The sequence below is a fragment of the Zonotrichia leucophrys genome, chromosome 1A, assembly GCF_028769735.1.
Source record: "Zonotrichia leucophrys gambelii isolate GWCS_2022_RI chromosome 1A, RI_Zleu_2.0, whole genome shotgun sequence".
Classification (NCBI taxonomy): Eukaryota; Metazoa; Chordata; class Aves; order Passeriformes; family Passerellidae; genus Zonotrichia; species Zonotrichia leucophrys.
Genome location: NC_088170.1, coordinates 4,666,730 through 4,689,291, shown reverse-complemented (window position 1 = coordinate 4,689,291; position 22,562 = coordinate 4,666,730). Strand labels below are relative to the sequence as shown.

Genomic DNA, 22,562 nt, shown 5'->3' with positions numbered 1-22,562 from the left:
GTAAGATGACTGTGCCACCAAGTGCCAGCACCTTCAGCACCTGAAGGGGGTCTGCAGGAAGGCTGGAAAGGGTCTTTTTGCAAGGGCACATAGTGATAGGACAAGGGGGAATGGCCTCAAACTGAAACAGGGCTGGGTTAGATTAGAAAATAATTCTTTACTGTGAGAGTGTTGAGGTCCTGGCACAGGCTGCCCACAGAAGCTGTGGGTGTCACATCCCTGGAAGGGCTCAAGGCCAGGCAGGATTGGGCTTTGAGCAACCTGGGATAGTGGAATGTGTCCCTGACCACGGCAGGGATTGGAGCTGGATGGATCTTTAAGGTCCCTTCCAGCCCAAACCATCCCAGGAGTCCATGTAGATGGGCATGGAGGCACTCACAGGGCTCTTTGGAAAATTCAGTTCTGGTGAAATGAACTGGATTGCAAAATCTGGAAATGGAAATTCTCCAGTCACAGATATGATACAGTCTTTTCTAATCGTATCTTCCAGACATTATCAATTATCATTAGGTGTGTAGAGATCAATTATCATTAGGTGTGTATTTCCAACCTCCATAAATGTTAATAGCTTTGTCAAATAGTGGCCTGGGGACTTTGGTTCAGGCAGTGGGGTTTTTTCCTCTGATGAAGGTATTTGTTCCCCAGAAGGACAGGTGAGACCTGTAATTTGCTTTAGGATCTACAGGATCTCAAACCATAATCAGAAGGTGTCCACTTCAAAGTGGTCAGTAATGAGGTACCTCAGTTTTCTTCCAGCAACATAGAAATAAACATCTGAGGTCTTTTTCCAGACCACAGAGCCATTCACATCCTCCAACTCTTTTGTTTCTGTCAAGGAGAGTATTCAGGATGCCCAAGCAGGCCCTCAGACCTCAAGGGACACCTGCCTGCTTTCACGGGTGCCCTCATTGTGGGGGAGAGCATGAAACAAGTGAGGGAGAACAAAGGGAAACAACATTTTTGAGTGTCCATCTTGGGCTATAAGTTGGTCTTGTTTTCTTATGGAATAAGCAAAGAGTCATGAGGCTCGTTCAGAACTCACCAGAACAGTCTGGAGGGATGAAATGCTCCTCTTTTCTTTGCCTGTCTGTGGAAAGATTTGAAGGAGTAGAAGGGAGCCTTGTTTAATTCCCTGCAGCAGTGACTCATTACAGTGACTGGTAGGTGAACTGCAGGGACTCTGTCTCAGAATTAATCCATCAGTGGATGAGAGTTGATAGATAGTATGCAAATAGATGCTGTTTTCCTGCAGCCTGTCAGGAACTCCAAGCAGCTGCATCCTCCACTTGATTCCTTCTCTATTAACATTCTGCTAATTTCCCTGATTGCTGTTATGGCTAAATGGTATCTCAGCACAACAGAATTTGCATCTGACACACATCTCTGGTCCGTGTCAGGAGCTATTGTAGCTTTGTAAGATTGTCCAGGACACACATGAATCCCCCAAATCTGCTGTGAGAGCACGTGCCAAGAGCTGTGGAACTGTGTAAATGTCCTTTGACTCAATCCTGTCCCTTTTGCAAAAGTACTTTCATGGAAAGCCTCTTTTAATGAAGTCTGAGAACTGACTCTCACAGCTCTAAAAAGCCTGCAGCATTTTCGAAAACGAGTCCTTGTATTAACTAAATATCAGCCAGACTAGCAGTTCATCTCATTTTACAAATCCCCAGCAAAGTCTGCTTTGCCCTTTACAATCAGCAGGAAATTTTCACTAAGAAATCCCACTGAGTATCAGGGTATCAGCCCCTTTCTCTCCTTCCGATGTACTCTCTTCAGCTGATTTAGACTTGATGCTTGCTTTTGTTGTTTCAGCATGCAGGATTATTTCAGAGAAGTAGTAGCAAGGTCATCCTGCAGTTTGCCCTCTTTTTAAGCTGTGCAGTTATCTCTGTGTCTCAGTTTCTCCTCCTTGATGCTTCATTCCTGTATTCATAAATACAAACATGCGTGCATGTCCTTCCCTTTTGTCCTTCTGCAGCATCACCTTCCACTGGGGACCATCCCACCTACATTCAGATCCCACCTAGTGAACAGCCTTGACACTGCTGTGCTCTTCATCTTTAGAGACTTTTTTCTCAGAATGGTTTGTTAAATTTTGCAAGCCACCTCAGAAGAGGCAGAAATGAAAACCTGTGACTAAGCAGATAAAAACTGCACATAAACTAACACAAAGTGACCCTACAGGTCCCACAGAGCTTGATGCTCAAAAACCCAGCCAGTACCCCAACTCAGCACCCTTTCCCTGAGGACTTCCATGCTTCAGTGGGGATACACAGCACTCCAGCTGTCACATATTCTTGTCATGGGCTCCAGGTGACTCTGAGCTTCAGATAGACCCCCTTGGGCAATTTTCCCTCTTGTTATAATTGAGGCTTCTTAGATGTCCTATTTAGGATCTCTTATTCAGAAAAAGTAGAAGAAATGGTGTCCAGAGATGTCAATGCCTCCATTAGGACCTAAATAAAACCTAGTTTCTTTAACAGCTAATCTCAGCAACTAGGAAACCTAAAAATAATTGGCATGCTCATTTTGAAATGTCTGCTCCTCTCACACAAATGAGATTCCATTCCAGTCAGCTACTGCATATTTATGCTCAGCCTTTCATGAATTTATTGATCATGTGGTGATACACTATCATTTGCTACCTTTGGGGGGGAAAAAAATGGGAAAAAAATGTGCTCTACTGGTGGGGCTATTTCATGCTTCCTGAATACTCAATCCAATCCTCCTGGTCTCTCTCTGTCCTCTTTTCTCCCCAAAAGCTTGGATGGATCTCCAAAGTCATCCCACAAGAGAGGGTGACTGCCATTCCCCAGTAAACCCCTGAGGATGCCATTATGTGGCATGCAATAATAGCTAAATCAGGGTCAAGCCTCTCCCTTTATGGGTAAAATATGGTATTACACTCTAAATTCCTGTACTGCAAAAACAAACAGTGCCATCAATTCATTTCCAGTCAGACCTCCACCCTCTTGGGTAAAGTATGCAGAACTTTCTGGTGGGAAAAAATATTTTGGAAATACAACCTCTTTATTAGAGTGAAAGCTCCTCCCTCATTCAGTTCATCTTTCATGAGCCACCCTGGTACACTCCAGTGGGGAATGTGGCTTGAAGAGGTGCTTTGAGGTCACAAGAGGCAAGTCCTGGAGGGGTGTAGCTCACTCTCATTGCACACTCATAACTGGTGACCAGGCAATGAGGTGTGATCCAAAGCAAAGTCCCAGGGGCCATCTGTAGGTAAATGTCTCCAGGGAGGGTGGGTGGCTTTTCAGGGGAGGATTCCATCACCTTGCACCCCAATGAAGCGTCTGTGCTCTCTGTTTCCTTGAGCTCTCTTCCTGTGAACATCTTCCTGTTTTTCACCCTTCTGTTTGAAACACAGAGGGAGCAGGTGAGGAGGAAAGGAAGGTTTTAAAACCCATGTGTTTCATTAATCCAACACTGGCATTTTGGTTGTGGGGTTGAGTAAAACTTCATTCATACCCATGGTTCCTCTCTATCACTCATGTGAGAGACACAGGAGGAAGAGAAGAGCTCTCTGTGGTCACCTTACAGCCACACAATAACGGACTGGGATAATGCTCTTCCTGGGATCCCAGAGCAGACCAGCCATGACTTTCAAGCAAGGATCTTGCTGCTGAGACTCAGTAGAGCATCCCAGGAGAAAGAACTTGCAGTGTAAATTTGGAGCAACACTGTTGAAGTCAGCAGAGTGGCTTCAGATACACTGTGATGTCTCAGAGGTCCAAAGCTGCTATTTTTGATGGCAATGAAAAAGGGACCTTTCCTTTCCAGGCCTCAATCCCTCCTGAGATGTGCCAGCTCTGTCAGTGCAGTGTCATTGTTTCCAGTGAGGTTGTATTACTCCTACTGGGAGCAATAAATCACTGAGTGGCTTTGGTGGTCATCTGAGGACAGGGTTTGATGCTACTTTGTCACCTGGGTTACATATCAACAGCAAATGCTGTTTTACCAGAGCAATGATTATTGGGCTCTATGTAAGAAGCTGCTCAGAAAAAAGAAATTGTAAATTTGTTTACACCAAAAACATTCTTTGCAGTGTGATGCCAATCATAGTAAAAATACCAAATGTCTGTCACTAGAGATTTGAAAATCATTAAAAGTCATCATCTAAACAACACATTTTGGATCTTTACCCTTGCAGCTGCCCAAAATCAAACTCTTGAGTTTTTTGGAAGTGATTTCGATTCCTGCTGAAATTCTTACTAATTCCTAAACTGTGCAATTTGAGAGGAAATAGAAGAGAACCATGCTGTTGAACACTCGTATTCATTTGGCATGTGGGCAGTGCCATTGCCTTCTGCAGGACTATGCCCATGGACAGGGGCAGGAGGATTGGGTCTGTTGTCTTCTACTCTGCTTTGATCCTGCAAGTGCACTGTCTGCCAAGGTCGCATCCGGCTGCAAAGGCACTCTGTGTAACTCTGTATGAGCTGTGTCTATCCTTTATTTATTCAAAATGCGTTTGCCTCTACAATTTAATCTGCTGTTCTCTCCCTCCCCTTCCTCTTGGTGAAGTCTAATTACAGTTTTATTCCAGGTCCATCTGGTTGTTAATGATGCTGGACATCACCGCTGAATCCATTCTAATATTTGTTGTGTATTTCTAGGCTGGACGCTGAATAATAATATTCTCTGAATTTGCTTTTGCTCCTGTTTGCTTCCTCCCTGTTGTAGCTAATTGTGTAGTAATGTGTAGCCATGGGATGGTTGCCCCTTTGAGTGTAGGTCTGCTAAGGGAGTTGCCTATTTCAGGCTGCAGAATGAAGGTGTTTTATTCTGGTTTTGAGGAGAAGATTTTAAAGTCCCTCTACCAGCTCCCTTCACTGGCTCTGGCGTGGAACCAGCTGGGCAGTGGCTTTTTCTGCTTCGTATTTTCTTTTTTTTTTCCTGCCTTAAGAGTAATGTTGTTCATAAATGTGAGTCTCAAAGTCTCATGGAGGCAGTGTTTCAGCAGATAGAAAGACACTTTTTGCCAGTGCCTGCTCCTCGTGATGGTTGAACCCACAGTAATCTGAGGTTCCCAAGCCTGACTTTGTACAGTGCCAGTACTGGGATAATTTTTTTTTTTCTTTCTTGTCTTTAATTATTTTTTTTTCTTTTCTCCTTTTTGCTTTCTGCAACGCTGCCTGGGAACACAGGCTCACACTTTACCCATGACCTGACTCTTGGACTAAGAATAGCAATCACAGTGCAGCTCGGGTTCAGTCTCACAGGAGACAAGCTGCAGCTGGGAACCAGGGAGGTCAGGTTAGCCCATGCTCACTAAACCAAGCACATGAAAGGAGCATGGAGGATTTTGTATGTTTGCCTCCTTTGAAGGCTGCAGAACAAGGGCAGGAGATTGGCACAGGTGCTCAGTGAGCCATGATGAATTTTCTTTGCTTGTGACATTAACTTGTAGAGGAAGTTTACGTAGAGGTTCCTCTCCTAGGCTGAAGAGAACCTTCTCCAAAAGGGTCCTGTGTCCTTGCAGCCTATCCACCAAAAAACTATGCAGGATAAGGCAGTAAGCAGTGCTGATTAGCATTTCCTGAGCTCTGCTTAGGACAGTGAGATGTTTGGGGCAGCCCCTGATGTGACCAGCCATCATTTGTCCTGGACAGCCAAGGTGACGGTGCTGCTGTGGCACTGTCCTTAGCAGGAGTGAGCAGCACGTCTGACTCTGAGCAATGCTAAAGACAACTTTGCTCCTGTTCTTCCCCTTGCTGCTGGGACAAGCCAGGCTACATTCACAGCTCCATTCTGTGGTGCAGGCGTGCTTTCAGAGTGACAGAGATACCATTGCTGCTCTGTATCATTGAGACAGGACCTAGAGCATTACTGAAAGAAACTGTAATGACTGGAATAATACTGACTGGGGCTGGGTAAAGACAGAGGTGAGGTTTAGATAGCACAGCCCCAGCCTGACTGTGCCCTCTCCTCCATGGCACAGCAGCCAGCTATTCCCTGTGCCAGCACAGAGCACAGAGCTGGAACATGGACTGGGGGATTCATATTGACAGTGGGGAGCCGTTTTTTGAAGAAACCATTTTACACTATTCCTGTACTCTCCCCACTAAGTCAAATGGGAATGGTGCTGCATTGCCAGGAATGGAGGTGTCTGGAGGAACTGGTCCTGCAAGCCCCATTCCTGCCAGCAGCTATGCTCAAAATGATCTGTGTGACTTCCCTTCATCCCCTGTCTCAGAGCTGGAGGGGAGGGGTGGCTTCTCTGGAATCCCGTGAGCTGGAGAGGGGCTGCTCACACGAGGCAGGAAACCCAGGCCTAGGCTACAGCTTGAGACACAGCAAGTAGACTTAAGAGGAAAACCCCTTGAGGTGTCAGGGCAGAAATTCTAATGGTAATTTTGAACTGTTTTTGTCTGTCTAACATTCCTTTTTAATCCCCATCCTGCCTGCCCCTTCCTTATGTAGGGTTACTTTAGTGATCCTTGGAATGTTTTTGACTTCCTCATCGTAATTGGCAGCATTATAGACGTCATTCTCAGTGAAACTAATGTGAGTATTACTCTACCCTCCCCAGGATACCACCACCTCCTCCTCCTCTGCTGTTCCTTCTCTCTTTCTCTCTTTTTTTCTCTCTCTTTTTGTTTTCTGGTTTTTTTCCCTCTAGTCATGCTTTTATTGAACTTGCCGTCGTCCTTCTCCTTCTCCCAGGGAAAAAAAAAGGAGGGGGGGAAATGCCTCCTTCTTTTTCACTTGTCATAGCTGGCCCCAAGGCTGTGACTGGTGAAAGCGCACAGAGTTTGGGGTGTGTGTGCTTTTTTTCCCTCCAAAAGGTAGACATGCTTGAGTGTAACTTTCTGACTAACCAGGCTTTTGTTGATACCCTCCATCATGTGAAACGTTACAGAGGTTTGAGCAACCAATACTGTAGAGTGGTAAGAGACTATTTAATATGCCCACATAACCTCTTTCTTTTCTTATTTTTTTCCTCTTCTCTCCCTCTTTCATGCTTTTGTTTCGTTTTTATTTTCATTTTATTTTTTTTACTTTTTTACTTTTTTTCCCCTCTTTTCTCCCTTTCCCTCTTTCTCTCCCTCCTCTCTCTCTCTCATTCTTTCTTCCTCCTCCTTCTTTCCTCTCTCTTTCTCTCATTCTTTCTTCCTCTCCTTCTTTCCTCTTTCTCTCTCTCTCTCTCCTTGGCTTCTCTGCCACATGCAGCACTATTTCTGTGATGCATGGAATACATTTGACGCCTTGATTGTTGTGGGTAGCATTGTTGATATAGCAATCACCGAGGTGAACGTAAGTAGCTGGCGTCTGTCCATGATCGTGCCTGCTCTAACATTCGTCTTTCCCGGGTTCTTTTATTTTTTTCCCTCTTCCTCCTTTCTTTTTTTTTTTTTCAGATTTTTTTTTTTTAGTTTCAAAGCTCTTTTTTCTTTCATTTTCTTTCTTTTTTTTTTTTTGCATTTTATTTGGTTTGGTTTTCTTTTGTTTTAATTTTTTTTTTTTGGAACGACTTAAAGGACTTTTTGACTGTTGCATCATTTTCTTCCCTCCATAATCCGCCTGGCATGAATTAAACTGTATAGCAGGAAAAGTGATGGGAAACGTGGAGTGTAAGTGGAAAAGCTCTTTGTGCCATGGGAAGCTGCTCGAACAGGACTTTGGTCTGCCCAGTGTTATGCTGTGCTTCCCATGGCAGCTCAGTACTCTCCACCCCACAGAGAGATAAAGGTCAGTTCTTTCGAGGTGGAACTGAGGGAACCAAAACAGGAATCCTCCCTGTGCCTCCTCATCAGGCTTCCTCCAAAAGAAATAAAGACCAAATTGTCTCTGTTTAGAGGAATCTGCTCCTAATGTTCTGTTTCAAATGTGAATATAATAACAAACAAAGGTAGATGACATAAAAATAAAGCAGAAATCCTAAAGGAAAACAAAGCGCCAGAGTTCCAACCCTTTTTTTTTTGTTTGCAACCCGATTTGCTCCATCTCTCAAATTGCACCAGCCCAATTGGCACTGATTGGCCCCACTCATGCCCATATCAGCAGACAGGTGAAGGACTGGGTGAGCCACGGAGACTGAAATGAGCATCTGGTGTGCAGGAAATAAATCACACCAGGCAATCCTTTTCCTATATCTCTTTTTTGGAGGTAGATGGATATAGAATTATAGGATAAATAGACAAAGGACAGGCAGGAAACACACAGATTTCCAAAAGAGAGGCTGTGATGGAGTTATGAGCATGGACAAAATTACACTGAAAAATGCAGCTTATAAAGGCTAGGAAAATAGAAAAATTGAAAGAAAATTGCTGTAAATATCTTAAAGAACAGCAAATCACTCGTGAATTTTCAAAATTATGTGGCTCTTGAATAAACATTCCATCTTGGAATTGTGTGCTGTAAAGGCAACCAATTGCAAGCAGAGAAGTGACAGCATAGTTTTCACTCATTGCTGTGTTTAGAGAAAAATAATCAGGCAGCATTTTGAAAAATAAAAGTGCCTCACTTGGAACTTTCCAAACAAAATATTTTCATATCTTAGTTCTAGCCTAATTTCTTTTCAACTTTTTTCCTTTTATTCTATAATTCCAAAACAAGAATATTTATTCAAGCTGTAACATTTTGATTTTGAATGAATAATTTTTTTTAACTAGTTTATTTTCCTTGTCTTGTGAAAGAATGGAAAATAGTTTTTAACTAGAAAGGAAATTTTATTTTGCATCTCTTAAATGTCCTGATTTCTGGACACAAGAAGTTGCTTACAACATTTCCCACAGAATGTTGTAAACAATTTTGGTTACCCTTTTACTAGGTAGATATCAGTATTAGTCTGACTTTGTAGAGGGATATTACAATGAGGCTGAAGTTGTTAATTTTTAAAAGTGAGATTAAAACCTTTTCTCTGCCATACTTGTCACAAGCAAACTAAGTAGGGAACCTGGCAATAGCCTTCAGATTGTGGAAAAGTTCAATTCTCATCCTTAGAGGGAGAACTGTGTATGGCACTGTAGGGAATAAGCACAGTTAACTGGAAATGAATCATATTAAACATCAATAAGACTTCCCTGACTGATGTATTTGAATCCATACAAAAATCTTCTAAGCAGAAAGGAAGGAAATCCTTTTGTTTTGGTAAATAAATAGTCAGAAATCCTAGACTGCAGGAAAATCCAACGGGTCCTTTTGAAGAAATTCAGATTCATCTCCTCATTAGCTGCCATTGTCTGAGAGGAAGAGAGTCACAGCCAGGTGACCTCTTGCTGTTAGTGGTGAGGGATGCTCCCCTCCCAGGCGCCCTGGACACATCTGTGACAGGGAAATAAATTGCTATTTGGAGGTGCCCACTGGTGACTGGTGAGTGTCTAGCTTTGTTAGGTTTGTCTAGACACCTGGCTACCAGACATCAAATTTAAGCAGTATAAATCACATTCATCCTCAGCATCTTGCTGAGACAGACATGCTGCTGATGCTTGTTGTGATCTTCAGTCTCCAGGGCTGTCCGTGCTGCTGTGCTTAATTGCCAGCCACAAGGCTCTGTCTCAATTCAAGTTCATGTCAGGCAAGGCCCAGAATCCAGCTTTCAGTTACAGAAGCCTACAAAAAATGAGGGCATGCCTCTGTCCAAACAACCTGCAGCTGTCTCAGGTGAGGAGGCAGCAGGGTTGGCCCTGACTCTTTTAGTAAGGGCTGTGAAGAGCATTGTGTGATGGTCCCTCTGTTTCCTCTAAAGAATCCTTTCCTTCTATACAGTTTTACAGATCTCTGCACACATCTTTTTGTTACCTGGCATGTTTAAATCTTCTCTTTTTTATCTAGGCAACTCCTTTGCTACTAGTTTCTAATGTTTGTTACTAAAAACTTGCACAACCTTTTGATGCGCTGATAAATAAGCGGCAGCTGTGGATTGAGTTTGTTCTGAAATGTTCTGAAATCCCTTTGCACTTATAACCCTTATTGAATAAGAGAATGTTTTGTATGTTGGTTTGTCCTGTCAGATTCCCTCCCTGCTAGCAGCACTTGATATGTTACAGCTGTAGAAAATGGGCTTTGGAAGTAGCAGCCCATCTTGGACGGCCAGTTGTCATCTTGCCAAGCAGTGTGGGGCAGTTTATCAGACACACTTCTCCCCTCTCCTCGGGGGCTCGTTGCTTCCTTGCTGTCTGTGGGCTTGAGCAAGCCCTGCCCTGTGTTTCTGTACACTGTCTTGTCTTGTTCCAAGAGACCTGGGGTCTGAAAAGGACAGAAACCATAAACCCTAAAATGCCAACCAGCTCCACTGATAGGAGATGTTTAGATTGGTCAGGTGCAGGTAAAATATTTCTGCTGAACTCCTTAGAAGATGAAAAGTGCTTGTGGATCTTGGAAGGTGCTGCTCTTGGAATGAAGGGTCAGTTCTCATTGTGGTCAGTTAGAAGGGAAGATGGACACTCCTGGCACAGGTCAGTTTGACCTGCAGTCTTTGGCATAAGCCTGAAATGTGTGAGGTTCAGCACACGTTTGCACTCAGGGGAAGCAAAGCCAACAGGCACAGAGCTGTAGTTGTGAGGAGAGCCCTGACTGACTGACAGCCTCCACAGTGTGTGTGTAGTTATGTGCTTGCTCTTGTTTGTGCAGTTCCCCATGTTCTGGTTTGTCTTTCATTTTTTATTTTGACATATGTTTTTGTTTCTTGAAAAAGGAATTTCCCAGACCAAAACCTTCCTTAGGATATATGTGAGTGTGCATGGGTGGGTGTTTGTGTGTGCACTCCATTACTGGTGCTCCATGTCCCTAAGCGTGTTTGGATGCCTGTATGGGCTACAAATCCCCACAGGAGAATGTCCAGACATAAATCCATGTGTGGGGGGAAAAGGAGTGTGAATGCAAGCACAAGAATTTCACATGTATTTGGTGTTGGTGGATTCAGGGGTTGCTGTGTGTGTAACTGAGCCCGTGTGACTGTCTCACTGTGAGAGTTGGTAATGGATGAGTGTGCCTGGGAGTTCCCTGAATGCAGGAATGCTCCCCTGCATGCCCGTGGGTGAGTGTGCACCTGCATGCCCAGCTCAGCACTTCATTAGCATGGCTGTGCATTCCAAAAGAGTGGGAAGCCATGGGGTTGCAGGGTAGGCCCCACCCTGAGCATTTCTGAGTCCTTCAGGGAGCCTTCACATAAAACACCTCCATGGTGGGGGTTATGTCAAGCAAAAAGCTCAATCATGTCAAGCAATAAGTCCATCTTGCTTCCTGCATCCTGGGAATATCTCCCAAGCCCCCCCAAGGAGCTCCACAGACACCCAGAGGCATCTGACACAACTGAGGAAGTGCAGAGGGCACAAAGAAGGTCAAAATCTGGTGGGTTTAAAAACTTCAGGGTGGCGCAGTTTCTCCCACATTCACCTTTAAATTGCATCACTCTGAAGCTGCATTTTCAGAGCTTTCCTCTCAGTGACTGCTGTACAACTAACTTTCTAGCCACAAAATTAGGATCTTTTTAAAATCTTTTCCCCAAAAATTTTTTTAAAATATTCATTTTTGGGGCACTCTTATGCCACTTCTTAAGTAACTAAAGAGGGAGGAAATTACTTTTAAATCTTTTGTTAAAAAAAAGAACTTCCAAGGCAGAGACCACCTCTACCATGTTGTCAGCTGTCACCAAGACAAAGAATGGGTTTTGAGGAGTAAGATGAAAAATGGTATAATGTATGAGGCCTGGGATGTAGGGCCTGTGGATTATATTCCTTGGACTTTTATTAGATCCCTGTACCTCAGTCTTCCCAACAGTGGAGACTGCTATTATTCCTTATGTTAAAAAAGTATTGTTTTTTGAGTTTGCAAAACCCCTTTAGAAGAAAATGTTGAGGTGGTAAAAATTATTACTCTCTATTATAATTGGAAATAAATCTGATAGGAGTTGAACAAAACCCAGCAGGTCGGGACTGTATCATCCCAGAAGTAGCTCCAAGCACAGAGCAGCACTTCCTTCCTTTCCACGTCAGCAGACACAGCCTGGAGTTGAGTGCTGTAAAGGTGACTAACAGCCTGCTGTCCCTTCCTCCTCCAGGCTAAGAAAGTTTCTCATTATTGTTTGTTGCTCTGTATCAAATGGAAAAATCAAGTTCCATTTCTGCTGTGCCACAGTGCCCAAAGTAATGAAAGAAACACAGACCCTGAGTCACTGGGAAAGGTGTTCATGTGACCTCCTTCTCTTGGTCAGAGAGGAAAGCTGACTTTGCCTTGGTCCACAGGGTCCTTTTTCCTTCACCCTTCCCCCTGCCAGTGTCAGACCAAAGGGACTGCATGGCTCAGTCCTCATTTGCCACCAAAGCAAGGCTCCTATCAGTGCCCACGGAGCTGGAGGAGCCTCTGGGGGTTGCTCATGGCCTGTGAGAGCTCCAGGGGCACGTCCAGGTGGGAGCACCTGTGTCTCCAGAGCAGCACAGTGACAGAGGGGGTGTTGAGTGTTTGATTCCATCTGTCTGTCTGGAAAGGCTGTCAGGGAGGGAGGGTTTGTGCCTATCTGTGGGCCTGCCTCTGAGGGCTTCTGCTGGTGCCTCTGAGCACGTCTGCATGTGCAGGTGCCTCTGTGTTTGTCAGCTGTGCTTGGGGTGCATGAGGATGACTGAGAAAACCATCTGGAGTGGTGGCCACCCTGCCTGCTCATTCAGTGCCACAGCTGCACAGTGTCTGAGTGTGTCTGTGAACCCTGCAGGAGGCTCAGGGGAGGAGGAGTTACCCACCACAGGTACCCACACAAGGCCATGCAGCAGATGTGATGAGCCAGGGGGTGAGCGTGGTTACAAGATGAGAACTGTCAGGGAGAGGGAACTGGTGACTTGAGGGTTTTTGTGAAATAATGGAATATTTCTGTGCATAAAATGCACTCCTGTTGCAGCAGCACACATTTCCCTAAGAGTGAACATTGCAAGTGGTTTGAGATGGAAATGGTGGGGTTTTAATGGGAGAGATGACAGGAGGGCAGTGCAGTGTTGTGTGTGGACATCTGGGAGACAAAGGACTTGGGTGCCTCAGGAAGTAGCCCCCCTGTGAAGAAGGTTAAGAAAACACAAACCCCACCTTGGTATATTACTTCCCTAAAAATGTTGGTCCGGTCTGTTTTGCCCCAGCCTTATGGGTAATGGTTTGATGTTTGTCCTTCAGGTGTTCAGGAGAGCTGAGTACTTTATACCTTGCACTTCTGGAAAGTTTTCCAAATTCTGTTAAGAAGTCAGCAGAGCGTTGCAGCTTGACTTAATCCTGAGTACTGGTGCAGCAAGGCCAGAGAAATACCAAAGCATTGAGCTCCCAAGACTTGGAGACTTGTGCAGTGATTTCTCATTTAGCCTATTTTATTTCTGATGTTTAAACCAGGCGCATGAGGCCTTTTTTTACAATCATCTTGCTTTTGGTGTCAAGAGGCTTCATATTATTTGCCACGAGCTCCTGCTCCCATTCTTTAGAATATCTGAAAGCCTGTACCTAAATCTCCCTTTCACCCTCTCCTGCACTCCTCCCTTTTAACCCACACCCTGCCTCTCTTCCTTCTCTCCCTCACTTTCCTCTCCCCTTCTCCAGCCACACTAAACCCCCTGAGTTCATTTTCACTCCCAACCAATGTGTCTGAAGGCAGAGAACCAGGGCTGAGGCCCTGCAGTCCTCGTCCAGGCGGCGCCGCCTGCGCCAGGACTGCAGCGCGGCCCTGCCGCCCTCGTGGGCACACACCCCTCCCTCCAAGGGAGCAAGGATCGCGGGAAGGACGACTTGCACCCAGCCTGCACCTCACTTGGGACTGCCATTCATCTCTGTCGCTGTGCTGTCTGTCTGTCTGTCTTTCTCTGCCTGTCTGGTTCTCTCCGCTTCCACGCCCTTTGCTGCTCAGATTTTGGCCGTCGGCTGCCGCCACCAAATCTTTGCGGTTCCCACAACTCGCAAGCTCGTTTAACCAAACCTTCTGAAAGAGGCAGAAAACATCTCCCCTCACTCTCCTTTCTCCCCCTCTCAAATGCCATCTGGGTAGCAGAGGCCTCCAAATTATGTAGCAAAGGGCTGGAGAAGCACAGTGGCTTCTTTTGCCATCCTGTGTTGTCACTCCCTTACTGCCGCCATCCCAGAAGTGTCCGCAGTCCTGAGCTCTCCCTGTGTGCGTGTATATGTATGTGTATATGACTTGTTTTCTTTTGGGAAAAACTGCTGCTAAAATTGATGGGGGGGGAGGGTGGATTGAGTTTGCCTTTTTTCTCTCTCTTTTTTGTTTTAATCTGGTGGTGTTTTTATCACTGGAATAATTCAGGTAACACACCACAGTGGCCCCAGCTGTAGGAAACCATGTTGAAGCATGGTTGTGAGCTGTAGCAGTGGCAAGTGCTTTATTTTGCGTTTTGCGTTTGAAGAACATCAGGAGAGCTGCCCTGGACTCTTCCACAGATTAGGCTTAGATCAATTTGAATTTGATCACTTCCCATACTTAATCAACAATTTTAGTGCATGTTTTTCACCCTGTATTGGTGAGAAAGAAGTATGGTATGACTATCTAACCACAACCATGTTTGAACAGGGTTATTTTTTATTTATTTATGTATATACTTGTCATAATAATGGGGCCTCTTTTTTTTATTTTAATCTCTTTTCTTTAAAATGTTGGTATTTTGAGTGCATTTCCAGAGTTCATAATGTGATTTGCTCTTTAAAAGAGGTGATTTTGGTAACTGCACAACTTTTTCTGAATGGAAATCTATATGAAATATGGACAATCAGAAATAAGTATGTATTTTCTGCAAAAGAAGGGGATAGTAAATGCAAATTACTCCTTCTTCAGTTTACCTGAGTGTTTGAGCTGTTGCTAGCAGTGCTAGCTCCATAAGAAGAAGGCAGGTAGTTCCCACTTTGAAAGACTCTTCATACCACCCAATTTTAAGGATGTACCTCAATATTGTGATTTCCACAAAATTGTTATACTTGGCTTCTGACATTATTCCAGGCCCATGGAAAAATCAGAATGTATTTTAATGCAGGGAAGACTTAAGAGTAGCATAAAAATAAATTTGCCTTACTGGAAAAATTTAACCACACACATTTTCATTAATTAAAATAGGAGAAACCAAAGATAAAGAATCCAGGAGAACAAATTTTTAGAAGCTAAATGTGAAAGCAGCAAAAAGAAAGTTAGACAGCCCTATGACTGTAAGATCTGATGCATAAACCTGTCTGGAGTCCTTCTGAGTGAAAATGGTTTAAATGGTGGCCCACAGCATCTCACTGGCTGCCCTAAGGAGTGAATTGTGCTTTTAATTAGAGCAGGCTTGCACATACTCAAAACCTTGCTGGGTTTTAAGGTCTTTAGAGCAGAAGTCCTCTTTTCTTATTGGACTGCAAATTATTGCTATAATAATTGTAAAAGCTAATAGTTGGAACACAAAGAACCACAGACCTTGCCCTGTGTTGGTTCAATAGTAAAAATAAGTATATGACATCTACATTTCAGGACAAAGAGCTCTTTTAAAAGCCTATGTGCAGGTTTTCTGACCAGTATTTAATTTTACTTGTCATTTTTCTATCACAGTACTTTGAAGAAAAAACCCACTACAATATTCTGGCATCAACATCTGTGATATATTACAGTTATATTTCATTTTCCTCTTAATTCCAATGTGTTTTTCCACAAAGCTAGTTAAAACACTCAAATTAAAAAGAGCTACCCCAAGCTGATTATTTTTTTCCGTTGGCTTGCTAGCCAGGATAAATCATTCCTTTTGCCTAGCAGAAGTTTCTTTTAACTTTCCCTGAACTCTGATAGAGATTGTATCTTTATATGAATCCACAGGAAAATCTCTTGACTTTTTTCTTGCCTCTTGATTCCTTAGATCATCTCTAAATATATTAATGTTAATTAACGATCTCTAAGAACCCTAAGTTAGATGGTCAAAAAGGTGCTTGGGTGAGTTCAAATCCAGCTGGTTCTGCCATCTTAGGCAATTCCCTGAAGCAGTGAAAGATGTTTCTGGCATTTAATTTTATTTTTTCTCAGACCTACCTTGCTGAGAATGCCCAAGGAATTTTCCAGTGTCACTGTTCTCCATACACGGGCTGCAGTAACAGAGAGGGCACAAACCCCTGCATTTCACTCACTCAGTTGTGCTGCAAAAGCTCCTGCTCTTCATGCAAATCACAAGAGCTTTTAGAATTGGTGCTACAAGACCTCACTGCGTGCACCATCTTGTACATATTTCGAGAAATTCTAACTCATCCCAGGCTGCACTGCCAGTTGCAATGAAAGCAGTGGAGGTGATGGAAGAAGATAAACACGCACAAGCATTTTTTACTTGTTTTCCTCTTTAACTTGCTCTTCTCCCCCATCTTCTTTTCCCCAGTGATTTTGTCCCAATTTTGCTGAACTCTTGGGCAGCAGACATTTGCAGCAAGGCAGTAGGAAGTCCCCCTCTATCTTATCTAGCATTAGATTTTCCTCTCTGTCCTCAGCCAGATCCCATCAGTCCAGGGGAAGAGCTGCTCCCCTTTTGTGTGAGGCACTGGGCAGCCTTTCAGCATGGTGATGGTACCAGTCTGCAAACCCAAATGTACAGACCTCCCATCAAATGCACATCCAGTTGTGGGGGCTTTGCTGCTCACCCAGATATGTAATCAAAGGTAAACACATATAAATTAATTCTACCCTTTCCAATATAGTCAATATAGCACTCTCATTTAGCTCTTGCTTTGCTTCCTCTACATTCTCATGCACCAGCCAGGCAAACACAAGAGGGGTGGTTCTTTTATTATTTCTTCATAGACATCTGGTTTGTAAATGGCTGTGCTCTTACCTTCATTCCCTGATCTATTCTTTAAGGAGACTGTCTGGCACAAGATGCCAACAAAACCACTTCTGCTTCATGTATCTCCCTGGGAATCTGCTAAATGGGACCTATTCCCTGCTGCAGCCAGATGACCAAGCTGCGGGGACTGGAATCAGTTCATGGTCAGCTGATTGATGGCCAAAGAATGTGACTTGGCTCTAATTGCTGTTGCAGAGTAATGGGACATCCCAGCTGGTGGCACCCCAGTTGTTCTGTCCTGCTCCACTTTGAAGCTCTGAGACACCAGCCAGCAGTGCTGCCTGCTGGGCCTTGTCTGAGGGGCTGGGAGAAAATCTCCTTCATCCAAAGCCAGACATCATTATATAAGATGAACAGACATGAGGGCAAAGAGGCCTCAGCTGTAAAGAAACACTTGTTAATAGAAAAACATCAAAATAAATTGATGTTTAGAGACAGGGAATTTGAGATTCAACTGTTTAACCATACTTGAACACAGTAAATCACACAGAATGAGCATTACATATCATCTAAACAGTCCCTATCCTTGTTTGGTTTTTTTACCAAAGAATTCATCAAATCAATAATTATTCTTGGAAAGATGTGTAGTACAAGAAAATGTTGCTAAGTAGCTTTGTAAGATCTATTCCCAGTCTCCATATGACCACTTCTAATGTTTTCTGATAATGCCTGTGATTGGCATTTCAAATCCCAGAATGACACATACAGACTTCATTGTATCCCATAATATCATACAGAAATCCAATGAGTCTGTAGGCTGTTTTTTTTTCCTAGGAAATATTCTGCTGCAACATTAAATAACTTTCTAATTTAAATGGCAATGAAAAGACACAGACTGGGAATTAAACACTAGCTGCTGCAAATCTCAGGTGAAAATGGTCCATAACAATCTCTCTGTTTGGGCTGCTGGTATCCCTGGATATCCTCCCTTGAGCAAAAATTAATTATACAAAACTGACAGGGGCTGATAGTTCACCTACAGTCATCCAGAGCCTCTTGCAACCCATAGACCTATTGCTTTGAAACCGAGGTGGATTGGGTTTTCTCTTGCTTCCATCTGCATGTGCAGTTCCTTTAAGCACCTTCATCAAAGCACAAGATGGCTCATCCATCTTCACACTTTCCCAGAGCCTCTGGGCTTCCCAAAGGATGGGTCCTGGCAACACTGCATGTGGAATCTGTCAGCTGGTGCCTACCTGCCTCCCTCCCCAGGAAAACCTGCCCCAGTGTCTCCCTGGCTCCAGCAGCCCCCAGAGTTGTACTGAGGAGTGGGGATTTTGCTGCGGACCACAGGGCTCCTTCCAACCTTGGCACCCCCAGTGTAATCAGGACTTGTGCAGTACCACAAAGAAGTTTCTGAGGTTTCCTTCTGGACTCATGTGCTCCTGGAACCCTACAAATTCCGAAGGTCTCCCTCCTCCTTTCAGCCTGAGGCTGACCAGATAAACCCCAGAAACACCAATGCACCAAGAGCACCAAGTTTCACTCTGTTCTTCATTTTTCCTTCTTCCTTGTCCTTTTCCCACACCATGAAATGCCATCAGCTAATTCAGAAATAATTAACAAATATCTGCAGATGTGCTCAAACATCCAGTGCAGAGAAGACAAACAGCCATGGCAGCAGAAGGACATGCCTCTGGGAGTTTGTTTAATTCCTCATCAATCACCAAAATCCTCATAAATCACCAGTCTACAGGGAAGAAGAAGCCTGTAGATGCCACTCACCCTCTCAGCACAAATGGAGCATTGCAAGGTGTTGGACACAAAGTGGCTCGGGAAGAAAAGCTGAGTTCATCTCAGAGAAAAGTTCATCTCAGAGAAAAGCTCTGTTGCCATTCTCATTTCCAAGGCAGGCTGTAGGATGCCACAAGAAATGGAAAAATCAGTTCTTACACAGTGCACAACAAAGTCATTTGGACTGTCATGGATGTTTTGAACAGTCTTTTTCTTCTGTTTTATTTTGACAACAAAATTGGTGTCATGGTCTTAGTAGACCAGAACCTGAGCAGGCCAAGTGTGTCAGAGAACATCTCCCAGTTTGCAGCCCTCCACAGCAGCTGTGCTTTCACAACACTGCTGCAGATAAGAAGTCAAGATGATGGATTTATTTGGGTGTTTGGGATGGGACAACCTGGATTTGAAAAGATCTGTTACTTGGAATGAAAACCAGGTACAGGCCATGCTCCTTTTGGAAAACCTGTCCCACAGGTTTCTCTCCCTCTTCCCTCCCAGACAATGGGAAAAAAAAAAAAAAACGGAAGAGAGCAATGAACAATATAATTCAGAACATAAATCTCTCTAAAGAAGTGGAGGAAAAGAAGACTGCCTTTTCCAGCACAGTGATAAATACACTGCTGAGTTTGATGTTTAAAAGCCATGTTAACTTTGCCTCAGGAAATGCAGTGAAGCACATTGGACTGCTCGGGAACAGAAATGAGGACACGGTTGGCATGGATGGAAATAGAAGTGAGGAAAGCTGGAAAGCTGAACTCATCTTGCTCTGTCTCCTCCTTGCTCAGTGGCCTGTTCTGCTCCCAAGGTCATCCCCTCAGGCTGCTCTGGGCTGGGACACACTGATCATCTCCTTTGGGAGCTATTGCCCTGTGAATCAAGAACTGGTCAGATGAAAAGCCAAGTTTAATGAAAAAAAGTTCATCACACATGGCTGCTGGCAGAGGCATTCAAATCAGCAAAACCTCTCTTCTCTTACTCAAACAGAAGATCCTCAGAGTCTCTCCACCTGTAAAACAAAGAGCCCTGCACACATATAGCCTTTGAACATTTATTTTCATGGTTCAATTCATCTTTAGCACCTTCTCATCCAGATGTTCTAGGGCTTCTTCTGGCTGCCTGTCCCACAGAACTCAAATGATGAAGCACAGGCCAGCTGCACCTGCCTCTCTGAGTCAGACCAGTGGCTGTACCTGAAGATGAGCATTACATCTCTGGTAGTGGTTAGTATCTGCTGCTTTCTCAGGAGCCACCCAGGCTTGATTACCCTAAGACTTGATTTCCCAAGCTAATGAGAAGGATTATTAAAATATCCTGAAAATTAAGAATAATTTGCATATATATACTTTACCAATTGTTCTACTTTTCTGAAAGTCATGGGGAAAAAATAGAGCTTTTAGCTGTAGGAAAAAGCAGCCCTTTCATTACTTGTCCTCTAATTGTCAATCTAGGGTAATCTGCATAACCAAATAAAAGCAATTGACTTTCTTTATATTTACCTTAAGCACTTGGAGCCATAAGACTTCTGTCTGACAATTTTTGGATATATATATATAATTAATTTATAAGCTATTCAAATTTGTATGATTTGCATATTAGAAGCTAATTAGTAAAGCAAGCTCCAGAATTTCAAAATCTTAGAATCCATAGGAAATGAAGGGGAAAAAACTGATAGCTGCAGGACTCATTTGCTCAAGAAGTTACCTTGCCCTTATTAACTGTATTCAAAACAGGCTTTTGTTGCACAGGGATATGCTAATGCTTCCCCTGAGGTCTGAGATCATGTGGAATCAGTGAAGTATAAATGCACATATATTGCATTTGGATGAGCTGACTCTTGGTGTCTCTTGGCCCCCATGAGTTAATGCAGGCAGAAATGTAATGGCAAACCCCATTGCAGATGTTGCATTTTCCCCAATTGCCCTCCTTGCAACAAATGAAATTTTAACTCCCTGCTGCAGGAGAGCTCAGTCTCCTCTGCAGAGCTGCCTATCAGCATTTTATATTGCACTGGAACACCCTCAGAGCTTTTCCCAGGGAAATCCACAAGGTGTTCACTATTTGCCCCAGTAAAGGCAGCATCACGTCCCTCAATTCCCAGTTTTCCTGTAAGATGGTGCCCTTTTCTAATAGGCATTAAATCATCAAAAATACCCTCCAGTGCTTCACCCAGATTACAGCTATAGAGAGGCTCGATTTTTTTGTTTCCAAAAGCCCCCTGTAACATTTTTCTCTGTTTTAAAATAGAAGGAAAATTTAAAGTTGAAAAACTTTCAGTAAAAGATCATTTTTATTGAAATAATCAAGATTCAAGACATATGCTTAAGTAAAGTAAAAGCAGTTTAATCTGGCATTGATTTTTTTTCTCAGTTATATATGATTTATAATGGAAATGTAAACCAAATTAAAATGTGTGAGGACAAAATGTGAGATTTCAACCTTACATTTCTGAAATGCCTGTTTCAGAATTGGCATGTGTCTACAGAACATTTGACTTTCAGCATCAGCATTCTTCTAACAGAAAATATTTTTGCAGGGGGAAAAAAAATTGAATTTTGGCTAGTTTTATTCAAAATGTTCCCAGAAATTTTCAAAGAGCTCCTTACTTAAAGGAAGATGGCACAGTTTGAGAAGCTCTTCTGATTTGTTCTTGGGGAGATTTTTGCAGGGGAGATTTTTTGGGGGTTTTTTGTTTGTTTGTTTGTTTTTTCCCTGCTAATAATTTGATTTCACTGTAAGGTTGTGGGAATTTACAATTATGCCATCTGCAATCCAGTAGTATTCCCTGTCAGAGAAGTACCAGATACATTTCTGCCTGGCCTCATAATAACCTCAGAGGCTTTTGGTGGCTGGTGGGTTATCTCCAGGGCTCTTGTGATTAAAGCCTCAGACAGCAGTGGCAGACAGATGGCTCTGGAAGGGGCTGTGGTAACTCCCCAGTGCCATGGCAGAATATTACCTGCCAGCAGTCAGGTTGATTTGAAGCCCTGACTTTTTCCAGCTCTCCACAAAGACTTGTGCAGCTCAGCCTCCTGAGGTCACTTGAGATTTTTGACACTACAAATACAGGAGGATGTCTAGTGACTTCTTTTACCATGTCTCTATGGCACAGATAACTTCAAAAACTCTTTTTTTTCCCCAATACTTTGGTAAATTCTTGTTCTTCTTGAAACTCACAACCTTGGAGATCCCATCTCAGTGTTAGCACATGGGAAGGAAATATCTCCAGAAGAGCAGTGGGGTTTCTCATTGCCAAATGTGTGCTTTTAATTCCCCTTCCACATCTTACCTATGGCTTTAATGAGTTAATTTCCTCAAAACATCTCTTGCCACACTTCATCTTGTGTCCAAAGTCACAGATGCAGCATGGCTGAAGTAGAACTCTTGGAGGAGACCTAAAGACCTTGATCTAAAAAAGGCCAATATCCTACAAATGTAAAGGAACTACACAACACTTCAGCCTGCTCAGGAAGCTCTGCAGAGCAGGTTCTCAGAGGAACATTTCCTGCAGTGAGGAGAAAAAAGCAACAAGTGAATATGTGTCATCCCTTCCTCATGGGACAAAACTGACAGACAAATATCAAGTTTCCAACAGACATGGCATCTTCGTGGGTAACTATTCATTCTCCAAATTCAACATCAAGGAAATATCTTAGTAGACATCCATCACCAGCAACCAGCTGCTCTCAGTGGGCTTCTAGAAGCTTCATCCATGAGCCACAGTTTCCTCAGTGGAGAAAGGCCATTACAGATTGCTAGTCACAAAAGGCAGCATAAGCATCTGACCACTCATTCTCCTGAGAAATATGGAGCTACTCTGTCATATTGTGGTGCCAGCATCTCAAACACACATTTCCTCTCATCTCTTCCAGCCTATCAGGCATAACTGGGAGGCTGCAGCTGTACCTCTGCATTAACTGAGACAACTCCAGTGAAGCAATTATAACACTGTGCATTCAGCTGCCCAAATGCTCTCCACAACACAAAGGTTGAATTATCTCTTGCAAAAAAGAGATTCCTCCCTATGAAAGGAAGTGTTGGTAGAAA

General features: G+C 43.5%; 1 protein-coding gene across 4 annotated transcripts in view; it reads left to right on the top strand.

Moving 5' to 3' along the window:
- CACNA1C (calcium voltage-gated channel subunit alpha1 C) overlaps positions 1 to 22,562 on the top strand; it is a 409,423-nt gene that overhangs the window by 348,784 nt on the left and 38,077 nt on the right. For 2 of the 4 annotated variants that reach the window (XM_064735904.1, XM_064735893.1), the window contains exon 30: positions 7,189 to 7,272. In XM_064735904.1, the coding sequence (XP_064591974.1) occupies positions 7,189 to 7,272 (84 nt within the window). Of the gene's footprint in view, positions 1 to 6,438; positions 6,523 to 7,188; positions 7,273 to 22,562 lie in introns of all 4 variants that reach the window. The other 2 variants (XM_064735921.1, XM_064735912.1) reach the window with 2 other exon arrangements.